Raw genomic sequence first — 15,992 nt, 5'->3', positions numbered from 1 at the left:
TCCAGATATGTCAGCACCATGTATAATTGTTACAAGTCTTTCTCATAGTATTTAGCTGAAAGAAATTGCTTCAAGTTATGCTATGAAATTTGTAAATATGCAAATAGCTGTCTCTGACTCCCTACAAACAAATGTGCATGTGTGTTCGACACACACACACACACACACACACACACACACACACACACACACACACACACACTTTTACCCAGAATTTTTTAGATGTATCCCTAAAGCCAGTTATAATATTGCTGCTATACAGTCCGTCACATCGATACTAATATCTGTATTTCTTTACACAGTTGAAGCTCATAATAGGTGTTCAAAATAGAAATGAGACAGACATGTCTCTTAATTCATATAATGTTCTAGAGGAGGAGGAGGAGGAGGAGATTAGTGTTTAACGTCCCGTTGACAACAAGGTCATTAGAGACGGAGCGCAAGCTCGGGTGAGGGAAGGATGGTGAAGGAAAGCGGCCGTGCCCTTTCAAAGGAACCATCCCGGCATTTGCCTGAAGCGATTTAGGGAAATCACGGAAAACCTAAATCAGGATGGCCGGAGACGGGACTGAACCGTCGTCCTCCCGAATGCGAGTCCAGTGTGCTAACCACTGCGCCACCTCGCTCGGTAATGTTCTAGAGATAACTGTCATAATACTGTCTGACATGGTACTTTGAACAAGCTAAACAAAGGTGCAAATAATGAAACTTATAAGCGAGTGCAAAGTATACTCGCAACTGGAGGCCATTACAGTTTTCAGACCAAACAGTCCACCAAGCCATAACTAAGAGAGATCTAGTAACAATATTTGCAAAATTATTGCATTAGGACAGTCTCTAAAATAAAAAAATGTTTATCCATTTCAGATTAACACTTGAACATATAAGGCTAAAGACATAAGAGATGATCAGTTAACACTATATTCATATTACAAACTGGAATGTTATAGATTTTCAGAAGACGTAACTTGCACATTCAAATAAGCTACACAGCCAGTTAAGGTGTTCATTACACATGAACAGTTTACTGTTACTATCACAAGAAATATTGCTATTAAAGTACACAAAAATATTAAGGTTTATATAAAATTTCATTATTATTTAAAAGTTTGGAGCTAATATTAGTTCCTCATCAACAAAAATGTTATAATTATTAAGTCCCATAACAAAAATTTCTCTAAAACATGTAATTAAATAAATATTGATTTGATAGCCACGATATCACAATATGACAATGGTAACTAAGAGTATTATACAGTATTATAAAACTGTGCATAATATATGTATGAAAAACACAATATTTGTAACATAAGAACAATAAATTCTTAATAAAATAACATTCAGTAACATTGCTAGCTGCCAGCAGGAAGCAGATTAATGATTAAATACAAAAATGTAAGTGTATTTGTAGCACAAGAACAACAAATTCAGATTAAAAATAAACTACTATTTACTTCTGCGACACTTCCAGCTGCCAACAGGAAGCAGTCTGACAATAATGTGAAAATAAATGACAGAACAATGATTATGAGAAAAATATGAATGACGGTACCCAATTTTAAAGGACAGTTTGTTCCCACCTTCCTTCCAAGGGAATTTTTGAAACTAGCATTGACAATAAAAATATAAAATAGGTTTACCATAAAACTGCACACTGATACGACACTTACACGGGGATGTTACTCATCTTTGGATGAAAGAACAGTTAACAGAAGTGCAATGGAAGAAACATGTTAAAATTTTTTGTTTTGTTTGGAGAGGACAAGGGAAATAATTGGAACTATCAGGGTGAATGCTCCATTTAAATAATTATTTGAGCTCATTTAAAAAAATAGGAAAATTTGAGCTCATTTAAAAATTGGGAAAAAGAGGAAATAATATTTAATCAGGAAGATATGTTGTGTTACCACAAACAATTCTGTTTTGACAGCAATATTACATATGTACTGTCTTGGAAAACTTGACATACACCTTTCCTATACAATAATAATCTCATTCAAAGTATTTAATACTTAATGAAAAGAAACAACTTTAAGTTTATAATTATAAATATTTTAAATATGAGCATTTGGTATCATTTCTATGCAAATAGAGTATTAAAGCTTTGACATTAATAAGCATCAAAATAGAATTAGAAAGACCATCAGGGAAACCATATAGACTTTATCAACATAATAAAACAATTATCAGATAAAGGCATATAATCTGATTGTTACAGGAGAGTCTTGCATTTCAGACCAGCACGTCTTTCTACTAAATTGTCCAAAAAGACATATTCAACTCACTGCCCATCACAGGAAAATCTGTGTTACTGTGCATTAATTCAACATGTACCTTCAACAATGTTTCCAAAAAACTTAACATTCCTCTAACACATTTATACAGATCTTTCTTATCTTCTTAATATTTTTTATTTACGTTTCTTGCTAATTCATTTTGCCTTTTACTGAAATGTTTCTATGAGTTTGCATTGTCTATTAGTCTACGTGTTGGTACAGCTATCGTTTAGTCTTACTAACAAGTTAGCTTTACAGTTTTCAGTCTATGTCATTTTCATATTTTACTGAGTTACATAAAAATTTTCTGTGACTTCACTTTTTGGGGCCACCAGTCACAAATAAAATAATAAACACTTCTGAATATTGACTGTTGCTACTATTTTGACAATAACAGGAATGCATAGCTTATAACAAAAGATTACACACAAAAGCTACAGAGGAACTAAAAGCCACAAAAATACTGTTTGTTATAGTTAAAAATTAAAGAAACACTATGTGAGCTAGAGGGATAGATGTTACCAACTGTCACTGTTGGAACAGTAGGAGCAGAGCTCTGTTCTAGTTATTTATATTTTGACAGTTGACACAATACTTCTGTTTCAGATAGTGTTTAAATACTGAAATGACAGATACATAGAAAATAGCCTTATGAAACACAATATAAATATTTTCTCCATAACTTAGGAGTTGATTGACACGTTCTGCTGATAGCCTCCCATGACAACTTCAGCATGATCATTACTTCGGCCATCCACTGGAGTTGGGGCCTGTTCTACCATTTCAGCTTCATGCATCCAATCTTCAATTTCCGCACGGTACATTCGGCGTTGCAAAACTTCCCGGTTACGGGGACGACATCCTATGTAAGTTGCTGTCCCCTGAAGCAGAGATTAGTGATATGAATGATCATCCATTTCGAAATCTGTAACACATGACTGATATAAACTGCTTCTAGTTTAAGTTTATATCAAAAGGAAAACTCACTGAGAAAACTGTAAACTTTCAAAAAGACACAACTCGCCAGTTCTTATTTCCTGGAGGCAAATTTACAGTACTGCCAACACAGATATCTAAAAGTGAAGCTATAGGAATTATTATTTCCTATCCCAAGAAGAAATGAGGGATAAATTTGGGAAGGTTGGAAAAGGGGGTAAGGTGACTCACATCCCAGGTTGAGAGAGATGACCTGTTGGGAGGAGGACAAGAGAAGAAAGAGTTTAAGAATGCTTAATTTACATCTATGAACAGAAGATAATAAATAGAACACAGTTGTTATCAGACAGTAAAAACAACAGTAAGCTGGGAACATAGATATGTAACTTTAATATTCATTTACGAGTCTTGCCACACATTATAATAAAGACTTTATTCCTAGACTGAAATATTTTGTATAACATACCAATACATCACTGACAAAATCACCTACGTTTCCCATTAATAATAACAACAACAACAATAATTTTCTTTTCTTTTAATTGTACAAACATAATTCTTTTGTATTTGCCATGAATATTTGTATTCTTGCTATTAGTATCTTTCTTTCTAGTACATTTCAGTCATTTTAACAGCAGTAATCTTACTTCTTTTATAATTCTGTATTACGATTGGTTTGGTTGTGTCATATAATTCTCTGAATTGGAGTTGATCTTTTTAATACATATCTACTACAGCAAATTTCCCCAGCAATGTATGTTAAATTATATATTATAATCTTTGTTTGTCCCTAGATGCCCCGTCTTTTTTTACTGCTCCAAAATTTATATCTATGTAGGTCAAGAACTGGAGCATACTGAACCTAGCAAGACATCATATTCATCGTTTCCCCACTTCAAATTTAGTTGTATTTCTGTGGTATCATTTCTTAATGAGGTACTTTGTATTTTACTTTAAATATGTGACTACACCCATGCAAGGGAAATGCTTTGAACAGCATAACATTTCAGTTTCACTAGTAGAGACCTAAGCAGTCTGTGGCAAGATCAGACAAAATGCCAACATGGAAACATTTCTTGTTCAGTAGAAGGAGAGGGGTCTAGAAATAGATATCACTTGATTGTATCCCCTTTTATAAATGAGTATTACTGATGTAAGTTTGTCTTACAAAAAGCAACACATTATGAGCTCCAACAAATATTATTACAGCATAAAATTCAAAAATAAATGATCAGGCTGGAGCTGATGAAATCACTGGCTGAATAATAAAACTAACAATAAACTACTACTACTACAACTACTAGTAGTAGTAGTAGTAGTAGTAGTACAGGGTGTATACACAGACAAGGAAAAAAAATTCCCGGACTTCCTGGTTAAAAATACAGTTTCTCCTGGCTGAAAACACACTTTTTCCATGTGAAATGACAGTAGACTTTCCCTCGGAATCCAAAACTTATCAATCCCTTGAATGGTTATATTTTTATACATGGTCACAGAATTTCCCGGTACTTTAAAAAACGAAACTCAGGGGGGAAAAAAATAATGTTTTGGAAAGATCTTTGATGGGCGGCAACTGTATGCTACATATTTTCATATTATGAAACTATAAATTCAAATTCCACCAAACACCGCATGTTACCTTCCGAACCATTGAAATCAAGATTGCGATGCACTTTTGTATGCCAGTCATAGCTAATGTCATGTGAGCTCGCCAGCTGATGACAACGGATTGCAGACCATAGGACACGAGATGTACTCAGCCAATAGCAACATCGCTGTTAAGTAGCGCGAATACACAAACAGGAAAATTTAATGTTTTAAATTAATATACGTAGAGTTGTTACTAGAAAAGCAAAGCTTTCATATACTGCAAGAGAAGCTAAGCTTTCATATATAATGTGGATCTTTTTTGCGCGTGTTACACTTTAGAATATGTCACACAAATGATTTTTTTTTTTTTTTTTTTTTTTAGGGCGCACAACTGCAGTGGGCATTAGCACCCACACTAAATTATGAATGCACTGTGAGGCAGAATGTTAAAATAGCAACTAAAAAGGACAACACGATAAAAGGCACATTAACAGGCAAGGAATTAAAAGAAAACAGCATAATCAGATGTCCTTAGACAGGTTTGTCAAGTGGATACATGGCAGGCCAAGATCAATGCGTAGTGTATTACATTCGGACAGGACGTTAAAATGTGGCGGACCGTCAGCAATTGTCCACATGGGCAGAACGGCGCTGGCGCAGCCGTCAGCAGATGGTGGTGGCTGAACCGGCAGTGTCCAATCCGTAACCAGGCCAAAACGACCTCCTCCCGCCAAGAAAGGGCGTGAAGAGGTCGTCCAAGCCATGGGGAGAGGTTTCAAGGCCCGAAGCTAGTTTTCAGTAAGTGTAGACCAATCAACATGCCACAGCGATAAAATGCGCTAACAAATGACCCTGCTAAAATCAGATGAAGGCACACAACAAGAAGCTGTCCGAGGCTGGAGGACAGCAGCCTTGGCCGCAGCATCTGCAGCTTCGTTCCCAGGGATACCAACAAGGCCAGGAACCCACATAAAGGTAACTGGAGAACCATCGTCCGCCAGCTGCTGAAGAGAGCGTTGGATCCGGTGCACGAAAGGGTGAACCGGATACAGATCACTGAGGCTCTGGATGGCGCTCAGGGAATCAGAGCAGATGACATACGGAGAATGTCGGTGGTGGCGGATGTAAAGAAGAGCCTGATAGAGGGCAAATAGCTCAGCTGTGAAGACCGAACAATGGCCATGGAGCCGGTATTTGAAACTGTGTGCCCCGACACTAAAAGAACACCCGACACCGTCATTGGTCTTAGAGCCATCTGTATAAATGAAGATCGTAGTAATGAACTTCGAACAAAGTTCGACAAACCGCGAGCGGTATACCGAAGCTGAGGTAACCTCCTTGAGGAGCGAGCTGAGGTCAAGGTGAATGCGAACCTTAGCCTGGAGCCAAGGTGGTGTTTGGCTCTCGCCCACTCTAAAGGTTGCAGGGAGTGAAAAATCAAGGTGCTTAAGGAGGCAACGAAAGCGAACTCCAGGGGGTAGCAGGGCAGATACATACAACCCATATTGACGGTGGAGAGAGTCATCAAAAAAGGAATGATAAGACGGGTGGTCGGGCATTGACAATAGCTGACAGGCATACCAACAAAGCAGTATATCGCGCCGGTAGGTTAGTGGCAATTCACCGGCTTCAGCATGAAGACTCTCGACAGGACTAGTATAGAACGCTCTGATCGCAGACGTAACCCCAATGTTGTATAGAATTGAGGCGGCGTAAGATGGACGGCCGTGCAGAGGAGTATACAAAGCTCCCATAATCCAGTTTTGAGCGGACGATCGACCGATATAGGCGAAGTATGATGGTTCGATCCGCTCCCCATGACGTACCGCTGAGAACACGAAGGACATTTAGGGAACGGGTACAATGGGCAGCCAAATATGACATGTGGAGACCGGCTAAGTTTCCTGTCAAATGAAGGGCCTAAAAATTTTGTTGTCTCCACGAATGGGAGAGCAACGGGACCGAGATGTGAGGACAGTAGGAGAAACTCTTTGTAGTGCCATAAGTTAATACAGATTGTCTTCTCGGCAGAAAAACTGAAGCCATTGGCGACACTCCAGGAGTAAAGATGGTCAAGACAATGTTGAAGACAGCGCTTCAGGAAACATGTACGCTGCGCGCTGCAGTAGATGGTAAAATCGTCCATGAAAAGGGAGCCTGATACATCAGCTGGGAGGCAATCCATTATTGGATTGATCACTATGGCGAAGAGAGCGACGCTCAAAACTGAGCCCTGTGGCACCCCATTCTCCTGGCGAAAAGGCGTCGGACAGGACAGAACCCACACGTACCCTGAACTGTCGATCCATTAAAAATGCACAAATAAAAAGAGGGAGGTGACCGCAAAGGCCCCATGTATGCATGGTGTGGAGAACGCCTGCCCTCCAACAGGTGTCGTAAGCCTTCTCCAAATCAAATAACACAGCCACTGTCCGGCGCTTCCGCGAAAAGTTATTCATAATGAAGGTCGACAAGGTAACCAGATGGTCAAGAACAGACCGGTGCCTACGAAATCCACATTGTACATTGGTAAGTAGGCATTGAGATTGGAGCAGCCAAACCAAACGAGAGTTAACCATTCGTTCCATCACCTTACAGACACAGCTGGTAAGGGAAGTGGGTCGATAACTGAAAGGCAAGTGCTTGTCCTTCCCCGGCTTAGGAATCGGGACAACAATACATTCGTGCCAGCATGTGGGAACATGACACTCAATCCAGATGTGATTATAAGTACGAAGAAGAAAACCTTTACCCACAGGAGAAAGGTTCTTCAGCATCTCAATATGAATAGAATCAGGCCCCGGAGTGGAGGACCGTGACCAGGTAAGTGCACTTTCGAGTTCCCGCATTGTGAATGGGGCATTATAACTTTCATGATTCGAGGAGCGGAAGTTAGGTGGCCTTGCCTCCTCTGCCTGTTTTTGGGGGAGGAAGGCAGGGTGGTAAGGAGCAGAGCTCGAAACCTCTGCGAAAAATCGGCCGAAGGCATTGGAGACATCCTCAGGGGCCACAAGGACGTCATTCGCAACCGTCAAGCCAGAAACTGGAGAGTGGACCTTAGTGCCAGATAGCCGGCGCAAGTTACCCCAGACAACAGAATAAGGAGTAAAACTGTTGACAGAGCTTGTGAAACCAGCCCAGCTGGCTTTCTTGCTTTCTTTAATAACACGACGACACCGCGCACGTAATCGTTTATAATTAATATAATTTGCCAACGTAGGGTGGCATTTAAAGGTGCGTAAAGCACGTCGACGAGCATGTAAAGCGTCTCTACATGCTGCGGTCCACCAGCGGACTGGTACATGACGTGGAGAAGAAGTAGTATGAGGGATGGAATAGTCAGCAGCAGTGAGAAGGACTTCCGTGAGGTGTGCGACCTGACTATCGCAGCTTGCGAAGTTTTGATCCTGAAATGTCGCCCTGGAAGAGAAGAGCCCCCAGTCTGCTTTGGAGATGTTCCAACTAGCTGAGCATGGAGATGGGGTATGATGCAGGAGATGGATAACACAAGGGAAGTGGTTGCTCGAATACATATCAGAAAGAGCGTACCACTCAAACCGACCTGCAAGTTGGGTAGTACATATAGAGAGGTCTAAATGGGAATAGGTGCAAGTTGTGTCCGAAAGGAAAGTAGGGGCGCCAGTATTGAGGCAGACAGGATTAAGGTGGATGAAAAGGTCCGCTAACTGGGAGCCTCTCAGGCAGGATGCTGGAGAGCCCCAAAGGGGATGGTGGGCTTTGAAGTCTCCAGTCAACAAAAATGGTGCAGGTAGCTGAGCAATAATTTGCATCATGTCTGCCCTAATAACGGCAGACGATGATGGAGTGTAAACGGTACAAATGGAAAATGTGAAAGTGGGGAGAGTAATTCGGACGGCAAATGCCTGAAGATCGGTGTGCAATGTGATGGGGTCGTAGTAGATATCATCCCGGACCAGCAACATAACCCCTCCATGAGCCAGAATATCTGCCACAGGGGTATGTCAAAACGCACAGAGGCATAGTGTGTCAAGTCAATTCGATCGCATGGGCGTAGCTTCATTTCCTGGAGAGCTACTACGAGCGGACAGTGCAAGCGTAGCAACAACTTTAAGTCCTCTTGGTTGGAGTGAATGCTGCGAATATTCCAATGAAGAAATGTCATCGTGAGAAGAAAAAGAAAAAGGAGAAGCAAGAAGGGGTCACCTTGAAGGCCGCTGAGGGCCTGGCTTCGAGCGAGCACTGCTGCCGCTATCAATACATGGAGAGTCATCGTCCATTTTTTCAATAGGTTTGTCGGCCACCATGTTAAGATGGCCGGGAGGGGGAGCTTCCTCCGCTGGTGAACGGCCAGATGTTTGGCTACCAGCAGTGCGGCCAGGCGAAACGGATTACGGCCTGGGGCGGCAACCACTGGGTGGCGCAGGAAAAGAAACGCGCCATGGTGGAGAAGGAGAACTTTGCTTCCTGTGAAACTTCTTGGAAGGTCGTTAAGTTGAAGTACTGGTTGATGGCTGGGAGTCCGGGGTACGTAGGAAGTCTTCAGTTCACGCAACGAGATGGAGGTGTGCAGTCACCCTCATGGGTGTCCCTGCCACAAGTGACGCATTTAGCCGCATTAGAACAAGACTGGTGGATGTGATTAAAATGCTGACACTGGTAGCAGCGCGTAGTTGTCGGGACATAGGGGCGAACAGAAATAACCTCATAGCCCGCTTTGATGCGCGACAGCAGCTGAACACTATCAAAGGTCAAGAAAAGTGTCCGGGATGGTACAAGGTCATTGTCGACCTTTTTCATGACCCTATGGACAGCCATTATGTCCTGCTCAGCGAGGAAAGACTGAATCTCCTCGTCAGTCAATCCGTTGTGTGATCTAGTATATACCACACCACGCAACGAATTCAAAGTGCGGTGAGCCTCCACTCGGACAGGGAACGTGTACAGAAGTGTGGCCCGAAGGAGTTTTTGTGCCGGAAAGGCGCTCTCAGTTTCCAACAACAAGGTACCGTTACGCATCCTGGTACAAGACTTGACATGTCCGGCTATGGCATCTACGCCCTTCTGAATAACGAAAGGGTTGACAGATGAAAAATAATTTCCGTCCTCAGATCTAGAAACTACAAGGAACTTTGGGGCAGGCGGTAGTACTTTTGTCACTGGTGGCTGGTCAAGTTTCCGTTTTTGGGCAGAAGTCGAGAGAGAAGAAGAAGAAGAAGAAGAAGAAGAAGAAGAAGAAGAGAAATCCACTGCGGAGGAATCCCCCATGATTTCCAACGTCTCCGATGGCGCACTCCTTCCTTGTGGGGACCCTCTCAGAGGGCGCTTTCGCCTTAGGTGAATGTTTACACCTCTGGTCACACCTCCGGAGAAACGGATGGAGGGACCAATCGGCATCATCGGAAGGTGTCAGCTCAGGCAATCACCCCTCCCTGGGCCTGGCCTTTACCAGGGGGTGCGTGCGTGCGAATGCATTGGTCGGCCTTCAGGCACGTACAGGGAGGAAAGAAAAACAGGAAAAAAAGGGAGAGAGGGAGAGAAAGGACAGACTGTCTCAAACGCCGAGGTGGAGACCATAGGGAGGAGGAGGCAGTGAGGGGGAGGCAGGGAGGGGGAGGCAGGGAGGGGGAGGCAGGGAGGGGGAGGCAGGGAGGGGGAGGCAGGGAGGGGGAGGCAGGGAGGGGGAGGCAGGGAGGGGGAGGCAGGGAGGGGGAGGCAGGGAGGGGGAGGCAGGGAGGGGGAGGCAGGGAGGGGGAGGCAGGGAGGGGGAGGCAGGGAGGGGGAGGCAGGGAGGAGGAGGCAGGGAGGAGGAGGCAAGGTAAAATGTAAGGAAGACAGTGAGAGAGGGAGAAGGAAACAAACAAAGGAAGGAAGAAACCAGAATAAGCGAAAAACCAAAATGACCACAAATATAAGTCGTTGAACCATCTGCCTCCAGATGCAGGCGCAAACTACCCCCTTGAGGGGGAGGCACTCCTTTTAGACGCCTCTTACAACAGGCAGGAATACCTCGGGCCTATTCTTACCCCGGACCCGCAGGGGGATAACACAAATGTGGCAGCAAAATTTTTAGCTGAGTCTAGTGACTTGTCCTCGAAGTTTTCCACATATAAATTTGCTCATAATAACTGATCTGCGCTCTAAATTCCTCTAAATGGCTTATCACCAAAGAGCTGATTTTCAAATGAGAGTCAAATGCTCTGAGATTTAAGAATTTCATCTATATTCTAGCACATAGACCAACTTGCATAAAAATAAATTTACTTTTAAAGTAACGCTTTTGAAACCACCATTTGCAATATTTTCCCACGACATGTTAGAAACAGATTCGTTCCAGTAGTTGCCAGAGAGTGCCAAATAACAGGCGCCACCATACTTGCAGAGCTATGATGACACAGGAAGCCCGTATGTTTGTAAGTGTAAAACATTAAAAGATCTCACATTATGTGATAAAAGAAACAAGACATCAGAGGATACTCCAAAAGCATCGGAATTCCATGAACCATACTAAAATGTACACGTTCAATTTGCATACTTAAAGTGCACATTCATATGTCCAGATTCCGAATGAAATAGGCCTCGACTCGATATTAAGTTTTTCAGTTTGGTTTTTGGGATGGAAATTTTCTTTGAGTACCAGCACTTTATTGTCTCATGTCTGATTCTTTATTATGGCATAATGCCATACGTGTTAGAAAATGAAAACGTGAACTTGAAAGGCAGCCAAAATGCAGTGCCACACCTCTTCACACAGCATTCTTCTATCACACTTCCCTGTATTTCACTCTGTGGAATTGAAACACGTATATTTTGTAATGGATGCCATCAAACTGTATTCAGGACGGAAATTAAAATGTCTTGTGGTGCGTCTCCTGCTCCCAGTCTGCCAGTTTGACCTCCTGCACCTCTTAAAAAGAAAAACCTCGCAATTAATAGTTGATGGGATTATTTGTAATTGGGAGAACAAGAGCTCAGAAAATTTACACTCTTTATTGACTATTAGGCAATAACTCTCTCTCTTGCCTGACATAAAACTAAATATAGGATACATAAAACCAGTAAAGACAAGAGACAAGCAAGACAGTACACTTTTTTTCAATCCTTAGCTCCTAGCATTTTTTTCTCTCTATCTTGCTACAGTTTTACATGGTGTGCTTTCCTTTCTGTGAAAGAATCTATTACCTCAACAAAATTCATCAAACATTTTGCAAGATGAAAAATCGAAATGTCATTGTCTAATACTGTAAAATCTGTTAATACATATAGTAGCTAAGACTGGTGTGGTTTCTTGAACTGTTTACGTTTATTTTGTCACTGTCTGCTACATAAAACAAAATAGGCTTTGTAATATTGCAGCAATAGTAACAAATATCAAATAAACCAGGCTGTTTTGGCACAAATGGTCATTTTTATAACACGGCAGAATATAATTCATGAAGTACCAATATCAAATGCCTATTAGACCTACTATAGGCAAAAAGCTTTGTTAGTTTCACATTTCATTCACGCACTCCGGTTTTTGAAGCATGAGATCGAAACATAGTAGTACGAAATTTTTATATAAATTTGGAATCATCATGTTCTTCCATAATTTGTGTGATGTCCCTGTTTCTTCTCCTTCTTCATTCTAACAAACAATCTTGTCATCACTAATTCCAAACTATTCTTGCCCCTGTCAAAACTTATTCACCAGTTAACTTCACTAACCCTGCCAGAATCACCAGTTTAGTTATAGCGTGATTATTCTCGAGTTAGGCATTCTTACATATTTGTAGAATGCGTCTTCCATGCTACTTCCAGAATAGAACTTAGCGACTGCTAACTGGGGACTGTGCAACTGGCCCTTACTAGCGTAGCGATCAGACCACAAATTTTCTGTCAAAATTTCATTTTCTTGGATACACCGAGGAGATAATATGTAATCTTTCTTACCTGTTATTTCAGTTGGTCGTTTATTTCCACTCTGGTAGTCTGAATCTATGGATTTTGCTTGTAATTATAACAACACTGGTCATTCACAAACCCAATCAACCACATAATCAGACAGCGATCGGCATTCACCCGTTCGGCTTTACTCCATCCCCTTCTGGCTGCTGGAAAGTTTATTTCTAGATACGATGAGGATTCCCAACGTAGACACCACGTACACTATGCACACATTCAGAACTCAACTTATGATTCATTCAGAAATTGGCTTAGAATGTGTTCAACCAACAGGGACGCATTTCAAAATCATATGAGTAATCGACAGACCAACGTGCGCTGGATGCTAAGCACTTCGTGAAACAATGTTTTTTCCCTCAAGAATATAAACTGACCCCCCCCCCCCCCCCATAGATCCGGGCCTGATGTGCATGTGTGAATCTCGGCTGCTTACACAGCCAGGAACCACATTTCTGTAGCCAGAAGCGGGAGAAGGTACTACTCATCCGCGACTCAACTGTGCATGTGCACGAGCCCACTTGTAATAGCTAAAACAAATCTAAATGCAAACAGTTGTGACATCACACTCATCGGACGCAATTTGTTGTTATGAAGCATTGCATGGTCTCTCTAAAGACTACGACACATTTCGCTGTTGGTAGACACTTGTATGGGTACTGTGTTTTGTTGTTGTATATGGCATATTTCCTTTGCAATTTAAGTTTTATTTTCTTTTTTTTTTCTCTAGTTCATGTTTCATTGCTGCAGTATTATTCTGCAGTAGTGGGATACAGTAATATCCTTTGTTGGAGAATCAGTTCTTACCAGTCAAAATTACAAAAAATTAACTGAACACTGAAACAATGAAAAATTCCCGGGTTTTTCCCGGATCTCCTGGTTGTCCCAGGTCGTATACACCCTGTAGTAATGTTGTTATCAATCTGAAGATGATTTGAACACCGTAGTGATTTACTAGAAATTCTCCTGCTGATAAGGGGACCTATATTTAAAAAATGAATAGTATAAACTTGGTGTTGTTGATATACATTCAGCACTGCCACAGATGAAATTCCCATTAATTACTAAAAACTTATGATTAGCTGGGAAATGAATTCTGTACAATTTTATTAGTATATTGCCCATATAATGAGCAGTCAAATGGTTATGTACAACAGGCATTTGTATGAGTAACAGTGGATGCAGAAATAGAGTCACAAGTTACATAAGTCCAACTATGTGATCACGATGCACATTAAATACAAGGAAATTATCCAAATCCTTTCCACTTGCCTGATGAAATCTGAATGTGATACAGAAAATACTGCATTTACTAGACAACAAGACGACCCTGAATATAAGACCCCCCCCCCCACACACACACACACACACACACACACACATTTCTCTCCCTGTTTTTTGAAGAGGCTCCTTGAAAAAATATCTTAGCATCTGCCTAAAAATGTTAACACTATCTGCTGTAAAGTCATCATGTTTTCTTAGATAGATTTTATGTTTCTGGTATGCAAGTAGTTTTTTTGTTGAAAGCCACAAGAAGTGATCAAGCTAGTGTTGTTCTGCATTATAACATAAGTCCCACCCTCATCACCATTGTCATCCACCAGCTCGTACTTGCGTTTAATTCTGCAACACATGCAGTTAGAAAACTCCTCTTTACCTTCAGTGACCTCATTCGGATGATTTCTCAAATAATCGAAAAGTCATAATTGCATTTCTTTCACACATACAGAAAAACCCACTGCTCCAATTCATGAAACCTCTCGGATGTTCTCGACTGAAAGTTTGCTGTGTAGAACTGGTGATTTATAATTTATTCATGTGACACCACTTACAAGCATTCTGTTCTGAGACATCAAACTTCCTTCATGCTGCATAGCTGTTTGTGAGCTCTGCATCCACAGCTCGTTTGAGAAGATTTTGCCCCACAACCAACCCATCATTCGTCCCCCCTCCCCCTGAAACATTAGATTCCCTTCCATGGTCTTTTACTTATATTGTTCTTGTCAAATCTAATAATATACCTCTGCAGCTGACTGGTAGAGTTTGTGCTTTTCATGCCATAGCCCTGAGTTCAATTACTGGTGATAGCACCAACTTAAACTAACACACCCCCCCCCCCCCCCCCCCAAAATCACTGAAAAGATGTCAGATACAGATGTGCGAAGCTGTGAGCACCATGAGATTTATAATTTATTTATCTACACATATTATATAAAATTTTTTATTATTAAATGTTCAGAGTGAGTCACAATTAATACTAAAAAAAGACATGTGAAAGTATACGATAGCAGAAGCAAAAATGTTACAGTAAATATGGGTGTGCGAACAAGCTATTTGTGAGGTGCTTGTGAATGTGTGGTTACGAGCCACAACAGACATCAGTATTAAATATCTATCCTATTTTATACAAATGTAAACTTTACAAAGTCCCTATCTAATTGCGTTCAAAATTCACCTATGGGCTACTGTCTACATCTACATCTACACCTTCACGACTGTCTGCAATTCACACTTAAATGCCTAGCAGAGATTTCATTGAACCACCTTCAGACTACTTCTCTACTGTTCCACCCTCTACCAACCCATGGGAAAAATGAATGCCTAATCTTTTGATAAGCATAGTGCGGTCAATCTCGACTATTCTGCCAATAAAACACAGGCTTTGGTTTGCCTTCCCCACAACATTATCTATGTGATCATTCCAGTTTAAGTTGTTCATAATTGTAATTCCTAGGTATTTAGTTGAACTGCCAGCCTTTAGATTTGTGTGCTTTATCGTATAACCAAAATGTAATAGCTTTCCTTTAGTACTTGTATGGATAACCTTACACTTTTCCTTATTTAAGAGTCAACTCTCACTTTTCATTCCACATAGATATCATGGCTACATCATTTTGCAGTTAGTTTTGGTTCAAATAGCTCTGAGCACTATGGGACTTAACATCTATGGTCATCAGTCCCCTAGAACTTAGAACTACTTAAACCTAACTAACCTAAGGACATCACACAACACCCAGCCATCACGAGGCAGAGAAAATCCCTGACCCCGCCGGGAATCGAACCCGGGAACCCGGGCGTGGGAAGCGAGAACGCTACCGCACGACCACGAGATGCGGGCACAGTTAGTTTTGATCTTCTGATGGTAAATGACAGAACAATCTCAAAACAATCTAAGGGGACTGCTCAGACTGTCTTCAAAGTTGTTCATATAAATTAGGCACAGCAGAGAACCTACAACACTTCCTTGGAGAACGCTAGATATCAATACCA

At 41.4% G+C, this 15,992-nt stretch overlaps 1 protein-coding gene across 1 annotated transcript in view; it reads right to left on the bottom strand.

Moving 5' to 3' along the window:
• Positions 1-509: 509 nt before the first annotated feature.
• LOC124545027 (two pore channel protein 1-like) overlaps positions 510-15,992 on the bottom strand; it is a 60,701-nt gene continuing 45,218 nt past the window's right edge. Inside the window, exon 13 of the mRNA XM_047123808.1 lies at positions 510-3,157. Within this exon, the coding sequence (XP_046979764.1) occupies positions 2,960-3,157 (198 nt within the window). The 3' untranslated portion in view covers positions 510-2,959. The remainder of the gene's footprint in view (positions 3,158-15,992) is intronic.

Source organism: Schistocerca americana, chromosome 8, assembly GCF_021461395.2.
Source record: "Schistocerca americana isolate TAMUIC-IGC-003095 chromosome 8, iqSchAmer2.1, whole genome shotgun sequence".
Lineage (NCBI taxonomy): Eukaryota > Metazoa > Arthropoda > Insecta > Orthoptera > Acrididae > Schistocerca > Schistocerca americana.
The sequence above is the reverse complement of the archived record's forward strand: the minus strand, read 5'-3'. Positions and strand labels throughout refer to the sequence as shown.